The following is a 19,858-nucleotide window of genomic DNA, read 5'->3' as shown; positions in this document are numbered from 1 at the left end:
ATATTGTGTTGGCCCCTTTTGCTGGAAAAATCACCTCGACCCGCCGAGCATGAACATATTTAATTTCTTCAGCAATTTGATCGGACCACACGGACCAGCCTTTGTGCCCCACGTACATCAATGGGTCTCGGCCGCCCATGACCCTGTTGCCGGTTCACCACTTTTTCTTCCTTGGTTCGCTTTTGATGGATACTCTCCACTGCAGACTGGGAACATCCCACAAGAGCTGCAGTTTGGGAGATGCTCTGACCCAGTCGTCTAGCCATCACAATTTGACCTTTGTTAAACTCACTCAAATCCTTACGCTTGCCCATTTTTCCTGCTTTTAACATGTAAATTTTGAGGATTAAATGTTTACTTGCTGCCTAATATATCCTCTCTCTAACAGGTGCCATGGTGAAGAGCTAATCAGTGTTATTCATTTTACCAATCATAATTTTATGCCTGGTCAGTAAAAACTTACTGTTCATTGGAAAGCAGTGCAGCATTGATCTTATTCTAGATTGTGCTTAGTGTCTATCAGTCAGACATGAAATCTGAACGTACTATCTCAAACTCATGTTGTCGTTTATTTGACAGAATATTTGAGTTTGTTGGTCTCCATAATCTCTCCTCTGGCAGGGCCGATTGTGAAGAATCCTGTTCCACCAGAGAAAACAACTGTCACCTCAGACTTTTTCCCATTAGCTCCCTTCTCAGGAAGCCCTCCAAAAAAGCCAAAGCTCTTCTCCCTCAAAGTGCCAACCTTTAAAAAGAGCAAAGGTATGGAATGATTTTGATGTGCAGTCAGGAGAATTATTAGACACCAAATGAACAAGCATTGAATTTATTTTTGTTCTTTTGTAATGTTTTCTTAACATTTTTCCAGGAATGCCAGCAAGGCCTTACAAACCAGATGTTATCCAGCTTGCCAGTGGTGGAGCTCTGGTTTTCTGGAAGCCTGTGCAATGCAGTGACCCTGTCACATACTGCATACAGTATAGTCTCAGTGGTGAGAACTAAGAAGACGTTACATCATGGTTGTTGTACTCTTGTGCATGACTGCACAGTTTGTATTTTTAATTCTTTAATTAGGTTATTAATTCATGTATTAGGGATACATGAAGGACTGTTACTGTTGACAGCATAATAGCCATGTTTTCAGACCTGCTAGTTAATGTTAACCTAGGTATTATATCATGCTATACATGGAACTGCTAATTTCCTGATTTGATGGCATGTTGTTCACATTAGGTTGATAACAATACTGAAAATTTGTTTCATCGAAAAACCATGACACTGTTTTTTTTTTCATTATCATTCTCCTGTGTTTCCAGGTGATGAGTGGAAAATGTTGTCAGATAATGTTACCGATAGTTTCTATCTTGCTAATGCGCTACCTAGAGGACCCGGCTATGTGTTCCGTGTGGCCTGCATCACCAAAACCGGGTCAGGACCTTTCAGTGATCCTTCACCCCAAGCTTTTATGACCATGCCATACGAAGGTGAGAAGAGAAGAAGGTTTCCAACTCTTTTCTTTCATTTCTCAGATTCATATTATTGTTGTAATGAACTGTATTTTATTTACTCTGCAGACCCTCACATTCCTCTGATTCTGACGGAATCTACCGGGTCCAAGATCACTGTACCAGGAGGGCTTGGTTCAGAGAGGTCCTTCAGCTTCCTGTCTGAGATCAACAGGTTCTTTAAACACACTTGATCACTGCTTATTGAATACAATATATCAGAATACACAGATAAGGCAAGCAGAATAAAAAAGACACAGGAGGTACAATACACACCTACCAGGCATAACTCAATGGCCATCGATTAGAAATATCATTATGATCACCCGCCTAATATTGTGTTTGTCCCCTTTTACTGCTAAAACGTCTGTTGGATCGGACCACACTAGCCAGCTTCCGCTCTCTATGTTCATCAATGAGCCTTGACCGCCCATGACCCTGTCACCGGTTCACCGCTGTTCCTTCCTTGGATCACTTTTGATAGATACTGAACACTGCAGACTGACCACTGCAAACATCCCACAAGATGTTTCTTCGTCGTCTAGCCATCAAAATCTGGCCCTTGTCAAACTCATTCAAAATTCTTACACTTGCCCATTTTTCCTGCTTCTAACACGTCGAAAGACAAAATATTCACTTGCTGCCCAATATATCCAACCCACTAACGGGTGTCATGATGCAGAGATAATCAGTGTTTATTCACTTCACTGCTCATAATGTTATAATCTCATAATGTTATTCCTTGATCGTTGTCAGATATTAGCAAGGCTTGGTGTTCTTAAAAATCATTGGTGTTTCTTAATATGCAATTAATATGCGTTTGTGTTTTTTTTGTCCACGTTAGATTCCAACATTGCGTTCTAAAGAGCACAAGAACCCTGAACCATTAAAAATGCTTCAGCCCAAAAAAACAGCAAATGCATCAATCGGTTGTAGACTAGCAAACACTCATGACTTATTGTGACATCAATACAATAATAAAGGACACAACTCAGAGCCATGATGTTTTTTTTATTCTCTTATATGAATTAAACAATGCATGCTAATACATTTTTCATATAACAAGAAGCATTAAATTAAAATGTACTTGTCAAATCTTTTTGATACAAACACTGTGGCTCCTTCGCTTATGGTTTTGCGAAACGTGTGCTTGTTTGTTATAGAGGCCGATTCAGTGTGGTGACTCGGTGTGAAGACAGCAGGAGCTTGCAGACTCTTGCAGCCAAGCTGACTCCGTATGCGCCTGAGCAGAGGCAGCTGGTGCTGAGGGAGTACCAGGTACTACGTAGGCTCAGCCACCCGAATCTCGTCCACCTCCATGCTGCCATCCTCACACCCTCCTGCTTGGTGCTCATTGAGGAGCTTTGCTCCGGACGAGAACTCCTCTACAACCTCGCTGAGAGGTTAGAACCCTCTATCCTACTTTAAAGATACTCCTGTGTCAGTCACATATCATGGAAAGTGAAACTTAAATTTATTCCAAAATGGGCTGGATTTATTCACACACATAAAAATATTTAATAAAAGCTTCTTTCTTTTCACAGTTTTATTTACACTATTATCATAATAGGCTGTATATTCCATATTTGGAGAAAAACTGTAGTTCTTTGTGAAATCAGACATATAACCAATATATATATATATATATATATATATATATATATATATATATATATATATATATATATATATATATATATACACACATTGGAACCCACTTATCTCGACCTCGGTTAACTCGACAACCCTATTAAGTCGACGTTTTTGAAGTGGAACTGCTAAATTCTCGCTTTGTCTAAGCATTTTTTAATCGGTTATGTCGTTGACCCTGATATCTCGAGCACAAGGGGGGCAAATTTTGCCATTTAACGTCGGTTATCTCGATCGGCGCTGTGCAGCCGCAGAAGAACTCGCGAAAGTGGCGGAAAAAATCAAGCCTTACAGATGCTACAGGTGTTGTATTGTATACTGGTGAATCTCTGCTGTTAGTTAGTGCACATATGCCTTTTGTTGTTAAATGTTATGCGATGAACGGGAGGCGAAAGCCGCTCTTGGTAGAAGCGGCGCGGCGCTTGGTAGGAGCGCAGCGCGGAACGTGGGATGAGCAGCAAAACCATAGAATGAACAATGGCAGGATCGGTGGAATCCGCGATGCGCTTTGGAAAAAAAAACGCAGCCGTCGAGAGAGTGCCGGTGGGAAGGCACGTACCGGGATACACATGAGCGATAACAACGACCGCCGTGAACCAACATATACCAACAATAACGGACGGTGAGAGTGTGGAAGTTTAAATAGGAGCTGGTGATGATGCTAAACGAGCACCATATGTGCGCGATTGAAGCCGGGAGCTTCAGAGAAAGCGGCCGAGAAAGCACTGACGTGGCAGGTGGATTCCTGACAGTTAACAAACATGTACTGTATGTACATTTTTATAGCATGCCTTCATCAAACAAATCGCGGCAACGCTGTTGTGTAAAAAACACGTCCAAAAACACATGCATGCACATTCTCATTTATTAACGCACATCATGTACGTAAAGAAATTTCAAGCACGTTAATATATTGCCGCCATATTGATTTTAGTTTATCTCGATCATCGGTTATCTCGATGCTTTTTGGCGACCCCCTGGGACATCGACATAACCGGGTTCCACTGTATATATATAGATATAGATATAGATAGATAGAGAGAGAGAGAGAGAGAGAGAGAGAGAGAGAGAGAGAGAGAGAGAGAGATTTTGAGCTAATACAGCCTTGGTATTTTCATTGCATTTTATTAGTGTGTAGATGCAGTAGGTGTTGTGTGTTTCTGTGCTGCAGGGATGTGTATTCAGAGCTGCAGGTATGTGAGCTGTTAACACAGCTCCTGAGTGGTGTGGATTACCTGCATAGATGCCACATCCTTCACCTCGACCTCCGTTCCGATAACGTTCTTGTGACCGAGCGCAACGTGGTGAAGATCGTGGACCTGGGCTCTGCTCAGTTTTTCACTCCAGGCCATGCCCTTAACATTGAGCACATCAAAAAGATGTCAGAGAGCAAAGGTGACACAAAGCATTGTATTTGAAACAAATTAGTACCTGTTCTCACGTATGCTATAGCCGTTTTGAACAGGTACCTTCACCTTAAATCTGAATTAAACAAAACTCTGTACATTCATTGGCTTGGCTTCTGTCACTATTGTTGCTATTAAATTTAAATAGATGCCACTTAATAGAAAATAAATGAATTGGATAATAAATCACCATATATTGCTAAAACATGATGGGCAGAATGCTGATAAATAATGAACCAAACAGCACTAAACTTTAGTTCCAGGATAAACATCTAGCCTAAAATTAGCAGCATTACATTATGTGTGTGTGATTTATATAGGATGTTTTCTCTGTATATGTGTGTGTTCTGTATGTCAGTTTACATTGTCCTTCCTAAAGCTCCTGAGATCTTACAAGGTCACGGTGTTGGACCTGCCACGGATATCTGGGCTCTTGGTGTTCTAGCCTTTATCATGTACGAGAGTGAATTTCTCATTTATTTATATACACCGATCAGGCATAACATTATGACATTATAACATTATGACCGGTGAGCGAATAACACTGATTATCTCTGCATCATGGCACCTGTAAGTGGGTGGGATTTATTAGGCAGCAAGTCAACATTTTGTCCTTGTGTTGACATGCATGTTAGAAGCAGAAAAAATTGCCGAGCGTAAGGATTTGAGTGAGTTTGATGAGGGCCAAACTGTGATGGCTAGACGACTGGGTCAGAACATCTCCAAAACTGCAGCTCTCGTGGGCTTATCCTGCTCTGCAGTGGTCAGAATCTTTTCAAAGTGGTCCAAGGAGGGAACAGTGGTTAACCGGCTACAGGGTCATGGGTGGCTGAGGCTCATTGATGCACATGTGGAGTGAAGGCGAAAAAGTTAACGATTTTAATGCTCGACGTTTTAGGACTGTTTTTGCAGGAAAGTGGGGACCAACACAATATTAGACAGGTGGTCATAAAGTTATGCGTAATCAGTGGTCTTAAACTTATGCCTGGTTGGTTTTTATTCATTTATTTATTTATTTTTATGCCTGTCTATCTATCTATCTATCTATCTATCTATCTATCTATCTATCTATCTATCTATCTATCTATCTATCTATCTATCTATCTATCTATCTATCTATCTATCTATCTATCTATCTATCTCAAGTGAATCATTCAGTCTTACAATATGAATAATCTTCTATCTTTTAACAACAGTGTAGAATTTGAAAATATAATTTCTTTTGTTTTCTTAATTGTGGTAGAGAGTTTATTCAAATATGAAATGTGAAAATGTCCCCTGACTAGTGTTTATTCCTTATGGTAGATCTTAAGGTGAAGAACAAATGTAAAGGTCACACTTACATGAAGGTTGTGAACAGCAATTTTACTGAAATTGACAGTAATGACGTTCTTATGTCCTCACCTCGTCTTTCTGCGCTCAGGTTGAGTGGCGACAGTCCGTTCCACTCAGAGTTCCACTGGGAAAGAGACCGGAATGTTCGTAAGGGTAAGATCCAGTTTGGCCGCTGCTATCCCGGTCTCTCTGAGGGAGCCATCAACTTCTTGAAGAGCACTTTGAACAGCAAGGCCAGGTATATTCTCAGCTTTATCATCAGCTACTCACACAATAGGAAATGTTCAATCCACCAGAGCTGACAAAGAGAGAGTTCAGGTTATGGATCACTTGAGCTGCTGCAGTTTGGAGGTGCTAAATATGCAGTAGAGTTTTTTCTCAGCATAATTTATTATACATGAGAGAAAATTTAAATCTCCTTATTATTGATGTTTATATTATTAAAATTATTCATTCTGTGATTTTGTATTTTGATATACATTATTATTAAGATTCAACTAAAAGATTCTTGAATCAATTTTAAAAGCTTTTGGATTTCCGCAGACATCAGGCATTTAATTTTTATCGGACCCAGAATTAAACCCTGAGACACACAATGTGATAATAAACTGCAATAATATTTAAAAAGTGAGTCACCAATCTAAATAACTTAATCATGTTTGTTTTGTTTTGTTCATTCCTCCAGGGAAAGACCGTCGGCTGCAGAGTGTCTACAGAACCCCTGGTTACGAGGGGGAAAAGGAGAACAGTCCAAGCCCACAGCCTTGATGTTCTGTTTCTCCACTGACAAACTGCAGGCTTTTTTGAAACAGCATGAGCTGAAACGCGAGCGTGCTCGCACCAGAGTCACACTGCCGCTCAGTTAAAGGTTAAAATAAAAATATTTTACCAGAGGTTCTGGTTACTAAGAAAAGACTGTTGGTATTTATATCAATAAGTAAAGTGAAATTAAATAGCAGTTGTTACAATGTGAGCACAAAATAAATTTAAAAAATCAATTATTATTGTTATTAATTTGGTCAGCATTGATGAGAGTATAGACTTTTTTTAGGGGAAAATGTATTTTTAATGAGTCAGGTGAATATAATTAATAAACTTTCTGCATGTACCGTTTAACGAATGAGCATTGCAAAAAACAATAAAGGCGGCTACAGTGGTGCAAATGATAAAGTGTCATATAAACGGTCATATAAACAAGACCTGGATGATTGCAGTGAATCTGTCTTAAATTTGTTATTGTGTGACTGTAATTGCATTATTATGAGATCAAATCTATTTAATTAGATACTGTTTAATAATTAGATAATCTATATAATTATAATTTTGCATGACAACTTGTCTGTTCTCTTTGTTCATGAACTTTAAAACAATGTCATGCACAAATTTTAGTTTTCATCTTTGGTTTACTGTACGGTCAAATTACTTTATATTTATTTTATTCATTGGACTGTTGGATGAATTTTCAGATTTTGAGAACATGCATGCGGTTTGGTTTGTCTTTCGTGTAAGAGGATGATAATGATGATGCTCTCTGAATGTAACTAACTAAAGAAATAAAGTTAATTGAAATCATTGTCAGGATTTTAGTTATGAAAATTTACACCAAAATATTATTTGTAAATCAATTTTAATGCAAGTCCACACATGAAATATTTGCTTGTTTGGTGTGTAACTGGAGGCATGACACCTAAGGCTTGTGCCGACAACAACAAACACGATCTTATAGCCTCCAGTTCTGATACCGTGGAACCAATATATCTGGCCTGTAAAATATTATATTTCTATTGTAACTGGTAAAGTTTGACTCTGTGGACACTGCACAGTTTCCACACGTCATCCCTGAAACGATGCTCCATCTCTGCTTCCAGGCTCTTGAATGCTCTGCGTGTTTTGAAGTACATATTTGTGTGAGCAATGTTCTCTGTTATGAAGATGAACAAATGAACTTTTGGGTCCTTGAACAAGGCTCCTAACACCTTAACTGCCCAGTTGCATAAATTAAATAATTATAAGTAACTCTGAAAAAGAGTTGCCACAAAACTGAGCTCAAAACATGAATGAGACAAGAAACTATAGCAAGCCTCTTGCTTAGGCAAATGTGTATAATATACTGATTGTGCTTTCTGAGTCAGTGTTATAAAGGTCTTCACAACTTAATCAACTGTGATGAGACGACTCTTCGAATGGTTCGATTCCTTTCAAACGTATTGAGTGCAGACGTGCACATATAGGCTGATTGTATTTGTTTTTATTTTTACGTGGGTAATTTTACTTTACAATTAATGCGTTTGGTTTTAGTAACTGCTCAATTTTTCAGGAAAATTGATTTTCAACATTTGAGTTGTTTGTGAGTCGTACACCTGAATCGTGTGTATGTCAGCATTATAAAGAAAATGTCAATAAATCTTTATAATAAAACACAACACGAGAGCAAAATAATATGAATGCAATATTATTTTTGTTAATGCAAAAAAAAATAAATAAAAAAAAAAAAAAAAATATATATATATATATATATATATATATATATATATATATATATATATATATATATATATATATATATATATATATAATAATTCATGATACAGTTTTGAGTCATTTGGAAGCGGAAAGAGTCGACTCTTAGCGGTTAAGCCAGATATGTGGGTGCCTCATTCCAGGAATCAGTTGGTCTAAAAACACACATTTAATTACGTTTTTTATTAATTCCTTTTTTATTATTTTATAAGTAAATCTGGTGTGAAATATGAAAATTAATTTCTCACGATTTCCGATCAGGCGAATGCAAAATCTTCCAATGGGGTCCTCAGGACGCAGGATGTGTTTGAGGATGTAGCGTCACAGCACTAACCCGGTTTAGTTAGCCTGTTTTAGCCTGTTAGCATTGTATATACCAAAAACAACGACCGTGATAATAATAGAAATTATAGTGTTTACTGTTGAAAATAACAATACACAGGTAAGCTGCAGATTTGTCCTTATTTTCTAATAATATATACACTCCTCAGTCTTAAGAAGAATACAAAAATAAACTAGCATTTCCCGCCGATTAGCCTTCGAGCTAAGTACGTAGGTTCTAAGTAGTAGGTGGTTCGCGTTGATTCCTACGGGCTGCTACGTTAATGTTTATTACGACGTAATGAATGTATAATTATTAAGTTAAATTTGTATTAAGCTGAATCATTTTTAAAGATACTTATTAAAAATACTTATAAACTGCGGTTCTGTTTTTTGTAATAAAATTAGACTGTGTGTTGTTAATGGACACATTCATACTACTGTACTACACAGTAGGCAATGGCGGTTGCTATAGTTACTGCAAATGGCGGACTGTGTAGTATGGAAGTATGGATGGGTTAGAAATTCAGCACTCTATTTTATTTGCTTATATTTGTTGTTTGGTTTTAATTTGATTTTTTTTATGTTTTATAGGTTTATTAATTTTGTTTTGGTTTACATTTGTACAATTCATTAATTAAAACTATTCTGGCATGATGATGATGATGATGATTATTATTGTTTTTATTACCATGCACTTGAGTAAAAGTAGAGATGCATATGACTCCAGTAAAAGTGCTCCCTTTAAATTGCTAATTAAATAAATGTACAAAGGTATTTGACTTCAAATGTACTTGATTTATTATGGCTATAATGTCATTATAATTTTCGTCACAAGACCCAGTTTATGTGAAAAGACTTTTATGTTACTCTTAGCACGCCGATCTAATAATAGAATTGTGTTAATGAGTGAAACACTGATTGATATAAATGAAAATGATCATGAGCCCCAGTTTTTGTTTTCAACTACTGTTGCTGTTGAGGTGATGCTGAACTGTAGGTTCAAATCGCCTGATTGGTGGCTTGCTGCGTGTTTGACCAGTTTGTATCCACTCATAAATAAAAAGAAACGACTGATTTTTCCAAATGTAGTTGAGTTAAAAAGTCAGATATTTAAATTTGAAATGTATTGAAGTAAAATCTCCCCAAATGGAAATAATTTCCATGCAGAAGCTGCTTAAGTACAATGACGAATTATATTTACTTACTTACAGTTCACCACTGTTATTGTTGTTGTTATTATTATTATTATTATTATTATTATTATAACAATGGCAAATCTTTTTATAGAAAGCTTTGTTTTTATATTTAGTTTTCTTTATATATATATATATATATATATATATATATATATATATATATATATATGTGTGTGTGTGTGTGTGTGTTGTATTTCCTTTTGTTCTATCTTTTTTGTTGTTGTTGTATTGCATTTTGTTTTATACTCTATAAATTTTTTTCCTGCTCCTACTACAGCTTCATCGGTGGAGAAAACCCGATACATCATCCTTATTATAATTTTCATGATTATCTTTTATTAATTCCTTTCACAAAAAACTCTTCTAATCTCTCTTCAAAACATCTTAAAATGTTGTTTGTGTGTATGTAGGGGATCATGGGGACCGGTGCTGATGTGAGAGACATTTTGGAGTTGGCAGGAGGAGACGCTGATTCAGGACCAATCAGCAAGAAGGACATCATCAACTCTGACAAGGTTTTACTTTCACATGTGCATGTGTGCGCGCGCACACACACACGCACACGCACACACACACACATGCACGCACGCACACACACACACATGCACGCACGCACACACATACACACACTGCATCGTCATCACACACTTTTCTTTTTTCTCTTTGAAATGGTTCTGGCCTTCTTTCTGATTACAGTTATTTTTCCACATTTATTTTATCACCTTCTTCTTTTCTTTTTCCCCTTTGTTCCACATTCTTGTTTCCCTCCTTTTTTTCTCCTCAGCATTATTGTGTGTGTGTGTGTGTGTGTGTGTGTGTGTGTGTGTGTGTGTGTGTGTGTGTGTGTGTGTGTGTGCGTGCGTGTGTGTGTGTGTTAAGCTGTCGACCGATTCATACCGATGATTTCCGTGTAGTCTGTTACTGGATCAGCTGAGAAGGTCCGCTGTCATTACAAGAGCGGCCTCTAGAGGCGAATCACTGATGCCACATGCTGTTTCTTTCTACACGCGAGCCTGCGCGCTGCATGGAGAGCGCTATATCTATTATTTAAAATGTATTAATTATATAATTATTTTTGTTAATTAGTATATTCATTTGCATTTCATGTAGCACATTTTCATGATTCAATACTTTTAAATTTTTTTTAATAAAGTTTAGTACTATTTAAAAAATTATTTATTTATTTTTATGCAGTTGATTGAATTTTTATCGCCAAGTAGGATCCAAACTATCTATCAGATAGTAGAATCGGTCAACCTCTAGTGTGTATATGTGTGTGTCAGATGAGTGTAATGTTCATGTGATCTGAAGATTGCACTCGTGTTTTACTTTTCGCTCGTTGTGTTTAGAAAAAGGTGAAGAAAAGCACAGAGACTCTGACGTTTAAGAGGCCTGAGGGAATGCACAGAGAAGTCTACGCTCTGCTCTACTCCGATAAAAAGTACTGACACACTTAGCACTCACCTTTCTGCCTTTTATTTCTTTCTCCAAAATACTAAAATAATTTTGGAAAAAAAAGGTATAACAGCAACAACAATAATATTTAATATGTATATATAATAACAAGTCATACTTTTTGCAGGCTTCTTTTTATTCTTCTTCTTTAATATATTTATAAATACAGAAAAATCAACAGAAATAGCATGTGTAATTGTTAGGATTTTTGGATTTTTTTTTTTTATTCAATATAAGAAACATTATCAGTAAAAATAATGATTGATCTTTTGTGGTTTTATATGCCTCATTGCTTTTTTATGAGAAATGTTTGGTATTATTTTATACACTTTCTGTAATATTATGCTGAAAATGCAGATACACGTCGTAGCGAATGCTGCTGCTCTACCAGCATCATGGTCATTGTTATTATTTAAATTTGTATTGTGTGTGTGTGTGTATGCACAGGGATGCTCCCCCTCTGTTACCTAGCGACACCACGCAGGGTTACCGGACAGTGAAGGCCAAGCTGGGCTGTAAAAAGGTTCGTCCTTGGAAGTGGATGCCCTTCACCAACCCGGCTCGTAAAGACGGAGCCATCTTCCACCACTGGAGACGAGCGGTGGAGGAGGGCAAGGACTACCCCTTCGCTCGCTTTAATAAGGTGAAAGAGAGAGAGAGAGAGTAAAAGCGAGAGAGAGTGCGCAATTGTGAACTCATACATATGGTTCAGATGTGTGATGGGTTCTGCAGGTCCTGTTTTTTAAAGTTGCTGTGTGTGTGTGTGGATCAGACAGTACAGGTACCAGTGTACTCAGAGCAGGAATACCAGATGTACCTGCACGACGACGGCTGGACTAAATCCGAGACGGATCACCTTTTTGACCTTTGCAAGCGTTTTGACCTCCGATTCATCGTCATCCACGACCGCTACGACCACCAGCAGTACAGAGTAGCTACGCCCCTTTCTCATACATCACACACTCCATACATCACACACAATTTTGTGACCGGATATTTAATTATATGAAATAAATTATTAAATAATTGTTTTTTTTGTGCACAAAAATCTAGATTTGTCTACTAAATAAAAGATAAATTGTAAATGAAATCTTAATTAAGTCTTATTCATTCTATCAAAAAAAGTTTTCAACATTTGTTTGTTTAATTTGTACCAAATATTAAAATTTTTATAATTATTTTCATTTTACAGATTTTATAGATATTTTTTAATTATTATTTACAATTTCACTTTTTTTTTATTATTTAATTTTTATAATTTATGGTTATACTTGTACAAACAAGAAAATTCTGATGCTATTATAATAAATATATTTTAATTAATTTACATTTCTATAAAACTTTTATGTTCTGAAATTATTCTGCATTAAGCATTAAAACATTATATGAAATATGTCAGTACAAATAATAATAATGTCTAATGTATTATACAATTATTTTTATTCATTTTCATTTGTTGGTGTGTTTGTGGTTCACGGTTTTCTCTTTTCTCAGAAACGTTCTGTGGAGGATCTGAAAGAACGTTATTACAACATTTGCGGGAAGCTGACAAAGGTCCGTGCTCCGACCGGCACCGAGCCTAAAGTTTACATCTTCGATGCCGGACACGAGAGACGCAGGAAGGACCAGCTGGAGAGACTGTTTAACCGCACACCTGAACAGGTGAGACAGCTGTGATCAGGATCTGCTGAAATCCTTCTGCTGTTTCTCCTCTAGGGGGCAGCATGTGCAAATCATTCAGTGAAGTCAAAAACAGTGAAAGCGCTGAGCTTCAGATACGTTACTACAGACTTGTACAGAAATACAGATGTTTATGATTCAATACGTATATATTATTAATAAGTTTATCTGCAGTATTCTTGGTCACAACACTGTACTTTTTGTAACCGTGCCGCAGGTGGCGGAGGAAGAGTACCTGATCCAGGAGCTTAGAAAGATTGAGACACGAAAGAAGGAAAGGGAGAAGAAAGCTCAGGACCTGCAGAAGCTGATAACGGCGGCCGACAGCACGACGGAGATGCGCCGGGGTGACCGCAAGGCCACAAAGAAGAAACCCCCGCAGAAACGAGAGGCGGAGAAACCAGTAAAGAGTCATTATTATATATAAACTAGTATATACAGTAATCCCCCGCTTTACAACAGTTCGAAACCGCTTCCTAGTTCACGTGATGGGGAAAATGTCATGCTCCTCCATCCAGAGGCATTCTATACATTTGTATAAATTCAGCTTTGTTAAAACAGTCTGGGGAAAGAACCACCTATGGCTGGGAAAAGTCAGGTGTCCCAATACTTTTGTTTATATAGTGTATGTGAATATGTACATGTTAGGGCTGTAGCTTAATACAAATCCATTCATTGAAAGAGAGAGGAAAGGTCTTCTAGTTTAGGCCATACCCTCTTAAAATAAAGAAAAGAAAAAAAGTAGTATATTCCAAAATGTGGCCTCATAAGATAAGGCTTCTGTCTCATTCTTTTTTGTTTTGTTTTTCTTTTTTTAACAAATTGATATTTACAATATTATATATTAGATTTTGCATGCAAACATTTTTAACTGTTACAGGGGCGTTCATGTAGACTTGCCAAGAGCTCTATTCTGTGCATTAGTAAATACTTTATTACTTAAAGTGGTTTTGAAAAGCAGTTCACGATAGAGATAATGACAGCAGCAGAACAAGAGAGCTCATCAGGGTGTTTACTGGTTCCCCAGTAATTTATTTATTGAAATAAATTTCCTCACTTCTTCCAGGCCGTACCTGAAACAGCAGGAATCAAATTCCCTGACTTTAAATCGGCCGGAGTGTCGCTGCGAAGCCAGAGGGTAAGTGCACTTTTATTTATTTATTATTTATATATACACACATATCTCACATATCTGACTGCACTTAATTTTTTATTTTTATTTTTTTAAATGTGCATAAATATTCACCCCCATGATCTCAATAATATTCACCCCCATGATCTTAATATACCTAGAGTTCTTTCTACTTAAACACACAGCATCATGAAGGCAACGGTGGTCAAAGTGAACCAATGACAAGGTTTTGTGAAAATTTCCCAAATATGAAACAGGAAATCCACTATTTAGATAATAATAGTAAAACAAAATGCAAGAATACAGATAGAGCACCATCTGGCAAAAAAAAAAAAAAAAAGTTATTGGGTAAAGAGGGTGTTTGTCAGAAAAGCAAAGAAGATGCACCCAAAACACGCCCAAACACATCTGCAAAAAAACATTAATTTTGTTAATTTTTCTGTATAGGTAGTTTAGTTACTTTGAATATTTCAATATTCTTTATTAACTGCTTTTAAAAACAAAAAATGGAAATAAGTCTTTATATCGGCTACTTCTGTACAGTTTGTAATTAAAGCATATTATTACAAATGAATCTTTTTTTGCTCTCCGTGACATCTCTATCAGAGCGTATTATATGTTATATGTGACGTTATGTAGTTTACGCGGCTCAGCTCTATCCCGAAGTCTGTGTTAAACTCTGTACACAGCTCGAAGCGATTTCTCTCTGAAGTCGATGAATGAAACAGAGAGAGCGCTCTCGCAGCTTTCTCGCACCTCCTTCATTCTGGCTCTAATCTGATTAATCGGCACTGCTCTGCTCCCGGGCTCAGCCTATTCCTCATCCAGACTGATGGAGGCGCCTCGCTCTGTGTGGACTGCTTTTAGATCAGCGCTCCTTCGCCCGTGTGTGTGTGATGTGAAGCGGGCATTACGAGTGAACGATGACCTCGTTTTTAGCTGGCTGCTCCTTGTCGTGTAGCCTTTAGAGCTAACGACCGCTCTACCACCTGACCTCATGGAATTCAGATCTGATCTATCGCTTCTATTCGTCTTTTTAAGTGACGCGTCATGTTCACATGTACTCACACGAACATATATATATATTATATACAGAAGCGACTTTAATCTCATCCAACGACCTGAGCTGTAAATCAATCACGTTTATCTCGGTTTTATATATAGATATAGTCAGTGAGACAGGAAGTGCAGAAATGCTGTGATTGTCCGGTTTTTGTCAGAGAAACAACTTTAAGCTTTTTTCCTTCTGAATACCAAATCTGACAAGTTACAATTTGGGTTACTGCCTCGCAGTACTGTACTGTAATCCTCTGTGTTTTTTTGTAAATTCTTAATTTACTTTTAAAGTTGAAAAATAGATCACAAATAGTTCTTTGTGTGTTTGTCCCTAGATGAAGTTACCGAGTTCTGTAGGACAGAAGAAGATCAAAGCCATTGAGCAAATCCTCACAGAGCAAGGAGTGGGTAAGTATTCAGATGCTTGCATATTTTACGTACACACACACACACACACACACACATATACACACACACACACACACACACTTACTTTAGACAGACAGACAGACAGACAGACAGACAGACAGACAGCTAGATAGATAGATTCTTTATTTAATTCTTAGATGTAGAACAATTTTTCCCCTTCAAAGTTTGCTTTAAAATGTGCACTGTACAGGGGTGGAAAATGACGTTTACATAATTTATTACACTCAGTTATTAAAATCACAGTGAACATTAATCATAAATTATATTGGTATGTCAATTAAAATAAAATCCGTAAAACAACTTACAATTGCTGCAACAGTCTGTGGATGTTAAACTTGATTACAAAATAATTTATATGTAGACAAATTATTTTCTATATTCAAAATATAAAAAAAAAAAAAGATTTTTTATTTTTTATTTATTTACGTAAATCCAATTAGATGTTGGTTTGGTTAAAAAGTTGAATTGGTGTGTGTGTGTGTGTGTGTGTGTGTGTTGCAGACCTGAACCCCATGCCCACAGAAGAGATAGTGGCGATGTTTAACGAGCTGCGCAGCGACCTGGTCCTGGTGTACGAGCTGAAGCAGGCGCACAGTAACTGCGAGTACGAGCAGCAGATGCTGAGACACCGATACGACGCTCTGCTCAAAGCCGGGGGCGTGGCCACACCCCACAGCGACGTCCCCACCGGGCCTGACTTGCAGAACTGGGCCGGAGTGGACGAAATCAAAACCGAACCCAAAGAACAGATCATTGATGTGGTGGGAGCGCCGCTCACACCCAACTCGGTAACCCCCCACACACAAACACACATAAAAAGGAGATTTCCAGCTGTTGCAGAACATAAAACTACTATCACATGCGATTTATTATCATTACACACTGTTCCACATGTTATCATGTTATTAAACACTTTTTATATACTTTCATTTACACTATTATTTTTCTTCAATCCAATCAACATTATATTAATAGTATTACATCATATTATTACTTTGTGTTTCATTTATTTAACATTATTGTCGTTTTGCAGTCTATTACACAGTTTTTCTAATTAGTACACGATATCACACTATTAATATATTATCTACTAATTTACATTATTAAACTGTAGATAATACTTAAATGATTTAAGTTGTTACACACACACTTTTTGTTACTAGTGTACACTTTATTACACATTATACATTACAAAGTACAGTTACGTTATTAGTTATGATTATGCACTTATGCTCTTACACGAGTTATTACGTAGGTATTACGTTTTAAATTGTATCTACTTTGTGCACTCTTCGTGTCGTTGTCCCCCACACACACAACTTAGCAGTGACACTGAAATGCGCGCACACACAAGCATGCACCCACACACACCATCACCATCATAATCTATACCTTCATAATACCCTCTATGCTTTTCTGTACAGCGCAAACGCAGAGAGTCGGCCTCCAGCTCCTCCTCCGTGAAGAAGATAAAGAAACCATGATGTGGCTCACTTTCTCACAGAGACACAAAGACCTCGAGGACGTCCTCATGGCGATGTTCAGACCGGATGTCCGGATGTTCGTCAGGGCATCTGTCCAAACTGCAGCTTTTTTATTTGCATTTTTTAAGATCTGAACTGTTCTCCTTGCGAAGCCTTGCTGCTCCTTGTCGTCCTTATGTCCATCATCTTCTGCTCAAAAACAGCAAATGTGAATCGCTTTAGAAAACTTACCGTTCAAGAACTGAAGGAAGAAAGAGGAGGGTTTTTTTTTTTTTTTTCTTCGAGATATAATTAAAACCCATATCAGTTTGGGTGTTACACTGTACGGTGCGTGTTGACGTCCTGCGACTTTCTGGTCTTTTCAAAACACTTGCCTCATTTTCACTCAGTTTTGATTCCTCCGTACAGGATGGAGAAAATGACTGCGAAAAAGGTCTGCCTGTGGCAACCTTGTCGAAAAACTGAGCTCCTGATCAGCTGTAATAAACGTGCAGTATATTTTCTTTATATATTTAAATGTTTTTGATCATTTTTTTCTTGTAGTTCTATCTACGTTCCATTGATGTCCCAAACGTGCATTCACACGTCTTTTACTTTTATTCAGTGTGTGTGTCAGCGGCCTGTTTTTATAATGGGTGATGAAAAAAGCGTAGAGGGGTAAAGTTCATTTCCTACACGTGAATCACACAGTACGTTTACTCGTTCATAACGATTGCAAGGGAGCGAAAGAAAAAGTGTCTCAAAAAAGGCAAACTTGAATGCTGACTGTTATTACATGTAATAATTGTGTAACTACAGTATAACGTTAAAAAGGTCCAGCATTCTAGTGTGTAAATATCATGATGTTTGAAGACGTTTCAGTAACACAGGGTCATTTAATAACCACAGCAGCCGGAAAATAGTGTTGCGCGACGAGTGTTTGAAAAGTAAACAACATACAAAATTGTGCGATTTAACAATTCCGAAGACGCAACAGCTCGCAGGATATATTGTTGATTTCTCTGAAAATTGTTTCATCATCGTTCGGCGGATCATGTTTCTTCACTGTATTTGCCCCAGTTCCGCACTGTGCTGCTGTGTGTTTTTACTTTAAAACACAAAACTGAATTAAAGTTGATGCGATCTTCATTTGTGTTCTGTAAATTCTTGAGCGTCTGCACACACGTAAAAAACTACAGGTTGCATAAATGTGGTAACGCAAGACCTCGCACATGCAGAGCGGAAAACAAGCTTTTTATTCCTTTTTTTGTGTGATATTCATGACAAAGCGCTAATAAAAACAGTTCTGTGATAGAACGATTTTTTCTAGCTGCTAATGCATGATAAAAAAAATAACTTTCATTTAGTCTATCATTTAGTTTCCCTTTGTCGTTATAATAACCTCCACTCTTCCTGGTAGATGTTCCACTAGATTTTGGAGTGCAGCTACAAGTGTGTTAGTCAGGTAGGTGAGGCGAGGAGACCTGGGGTGCAGTCAGAGTAAACATTCATCCCAAAAGTGTTCAGTAGGGTTGAGCTCAATGCTCTATAGCAGGAGATCTGTCACTCCAACCCATGTAAAGCATATCTTTAATTTTGGTCTCCTTATTTAAGTGAAAGGAAAATGTAACTACTGCATCTAAAGACACCCTATACAACTGTGTGCCTCCAACTATGTGGTACAAGTTTGGTAAAGAACCACAGATGGCTAGACATTTCAGGTGTCACAATACTTTGGCCATATAGTGTATCCAAACTAAAAAAAAAGCTATTTGTGTGTTTGATAAATAAAAAATATTAGTAAATATTTAAACACTTTGGGAATATGGTGTTCTAGGAAACTGATCAGTGGCAGGGTGTGGAAAAACAACAGTTTTTCCTAAACATGGACATTTGCATCTTATTTGCTCAGATGGTCAAAATTCATGATCTTGTTTCAAAATTATGATTTCAGTTTAAACAAGAATCCACATCCTTGTGATACATTCAATATATTATGGGATTGAATGAATTATAGAGACTATGCCAATCTCTTCACAGACATGCATTTAAAAAAATGATCTAGGAGTTGATTGGAGACGCCTAACTTGCTAACAGCTAGGCAAAAAAATGAAATTCGTTCCAGCTGAGTTGAAAGCAGTGCTCCGTCTTTTCCTGGTCACTCGTGTCTCGATTGTCGAGGACGACAGCTCACTTTCTCGCTGCAACTTCATTACCCTGACGACAAAGCAGCTATCGCAGCGCCACAGACACGACGAGGCGTTCAGAGTTCAGATTTTCTCCTGACGATGAAAGTATGGGTGCGTTTACGGTTAGAGCTGACTGGATTTGATCGCTCGGGGTTTATACATTTTTAATATAATTCATGAGGTTTATAAATGCAGCACAATGATGTCAGTTTCAGTATATACATATTGAGTAGAGGAATAAAATACACTCCACTTCCTGTCTGCCTTGAACTGCCTGCAATTTAAAAATAAATACATAAAAAAATATATTTAAAATATATACAAATAAAATAGAATAAATTCATGCAATAGACTTTTGTATTATATTGATTACATTGAGTATTGGGAAAAAAATTGTCTCAAATTGAATTGATAAAGTAAATTAAATATATGAAGAAATTAAATACAGTAATCCCCCGTTTACTGCGGTGGCTACGTTTCAAAACCGCGATAAACGAAAAAAACGTGATAAACGGAGG

The 19,858-nt window shown here is 37.3% G+C and overlaps 2 protein-coding genes across 2 annotated transcripts in view; both read left to right on the top strand.

Moving 5' to 3' along the window:
• Window positions 1-8,250, top strand: part of obscna (obscurin, cytoskeletal calmodulin and titin-interacting RhoGEF a) — a 56,825-nt gene extending 48,575 nt beyond the window's left edge. The window contains exons 73-81 of the mRNA XM_046871968.1: window positions 622-762; window positions 869-991; window positions 1,317-1,484; window positions 1,575-1,680; window positions 2,669-2,908; window positions 4,327-4,550; window positions 4,920-5,016; window positions 5,985-6,134; window positions 6,582-8,250. Coding sequence (XP_046727924.1) covers window positions 622-762; window positions 869-991; window positions 1,317-1,484; window positions 1,575-1,680; window positions 2,669-2,908; window positions 4,327-4,550; window positions 4,920-5,016; window positions 5,985-6,134; window positions 6,582-6,762 — 1,430 coding nt within the window. The 3' untranslated portion in view covers window positions 6,763-8,250. The remainder of the gene's footprint in view (window positions 1-621; window positions 763-868; window positions 992-1,316; window positions 1,485-1,574; window positions 1,681-2,668; window positions 2,909-4,326; window positions 4,551-4,919; window positions 5,017-5,984; window positions 6,135-6,581) is intronic.
• A 466-nt stretch (window positions 8,251-8,716) lies between these two features.
• Window positions 8,717-18,300, top strand: dmap1 (DNA methyltransferase 1 associated protein 1). The gene is made up of 11 exons (XM_046870909.1): window positions 8,717-8,858; window positions 10,347-10,451; window positions 11,286-11,377; window positions 11,839-12,034; window positions 12,164-12,322; window positions 12,886-13,053; window positions 13,289-13,474; window positions 14,138-14,209; window positions 15,595-15,667; window positions 16,190-16,476; window positions 17,113-18,300. The coding sequence occupies exons 2-11, from the start codon at window positions 10,353-10,355 to the stop codon at window positions 17,170-17,172; spliced, it is 1,392 nt and encodes a 463-aa protein (XP_046726865.1). The 5' UTR covers window positions 8,717-8,858; window positions 10,347-10,352; the 3' UTR covers window positions 17,173-18,300.
• The last annotated feature ends 1,558 nt before the right edge of the window (window positions 18,301-19,858 follow it).

This window comes from Silurus meridionalis, chromosome 17 (genome assembly GCF_014805685.1).
Source record: "Silurus meridionalis isolate SWU-2019-XX chromosome 17, ASM1480568v1, whole genome shotgun sequence".
Taxonomy (NCBI): Eukaryota; Metazoa; Chordata; class Actinopteri; order Siluriformes; family Siluridae; genus Silurus; species Silurus meridionalis.
This window is presented reverse-complemented; position numbering and strand designations above follow the sequence as displayed.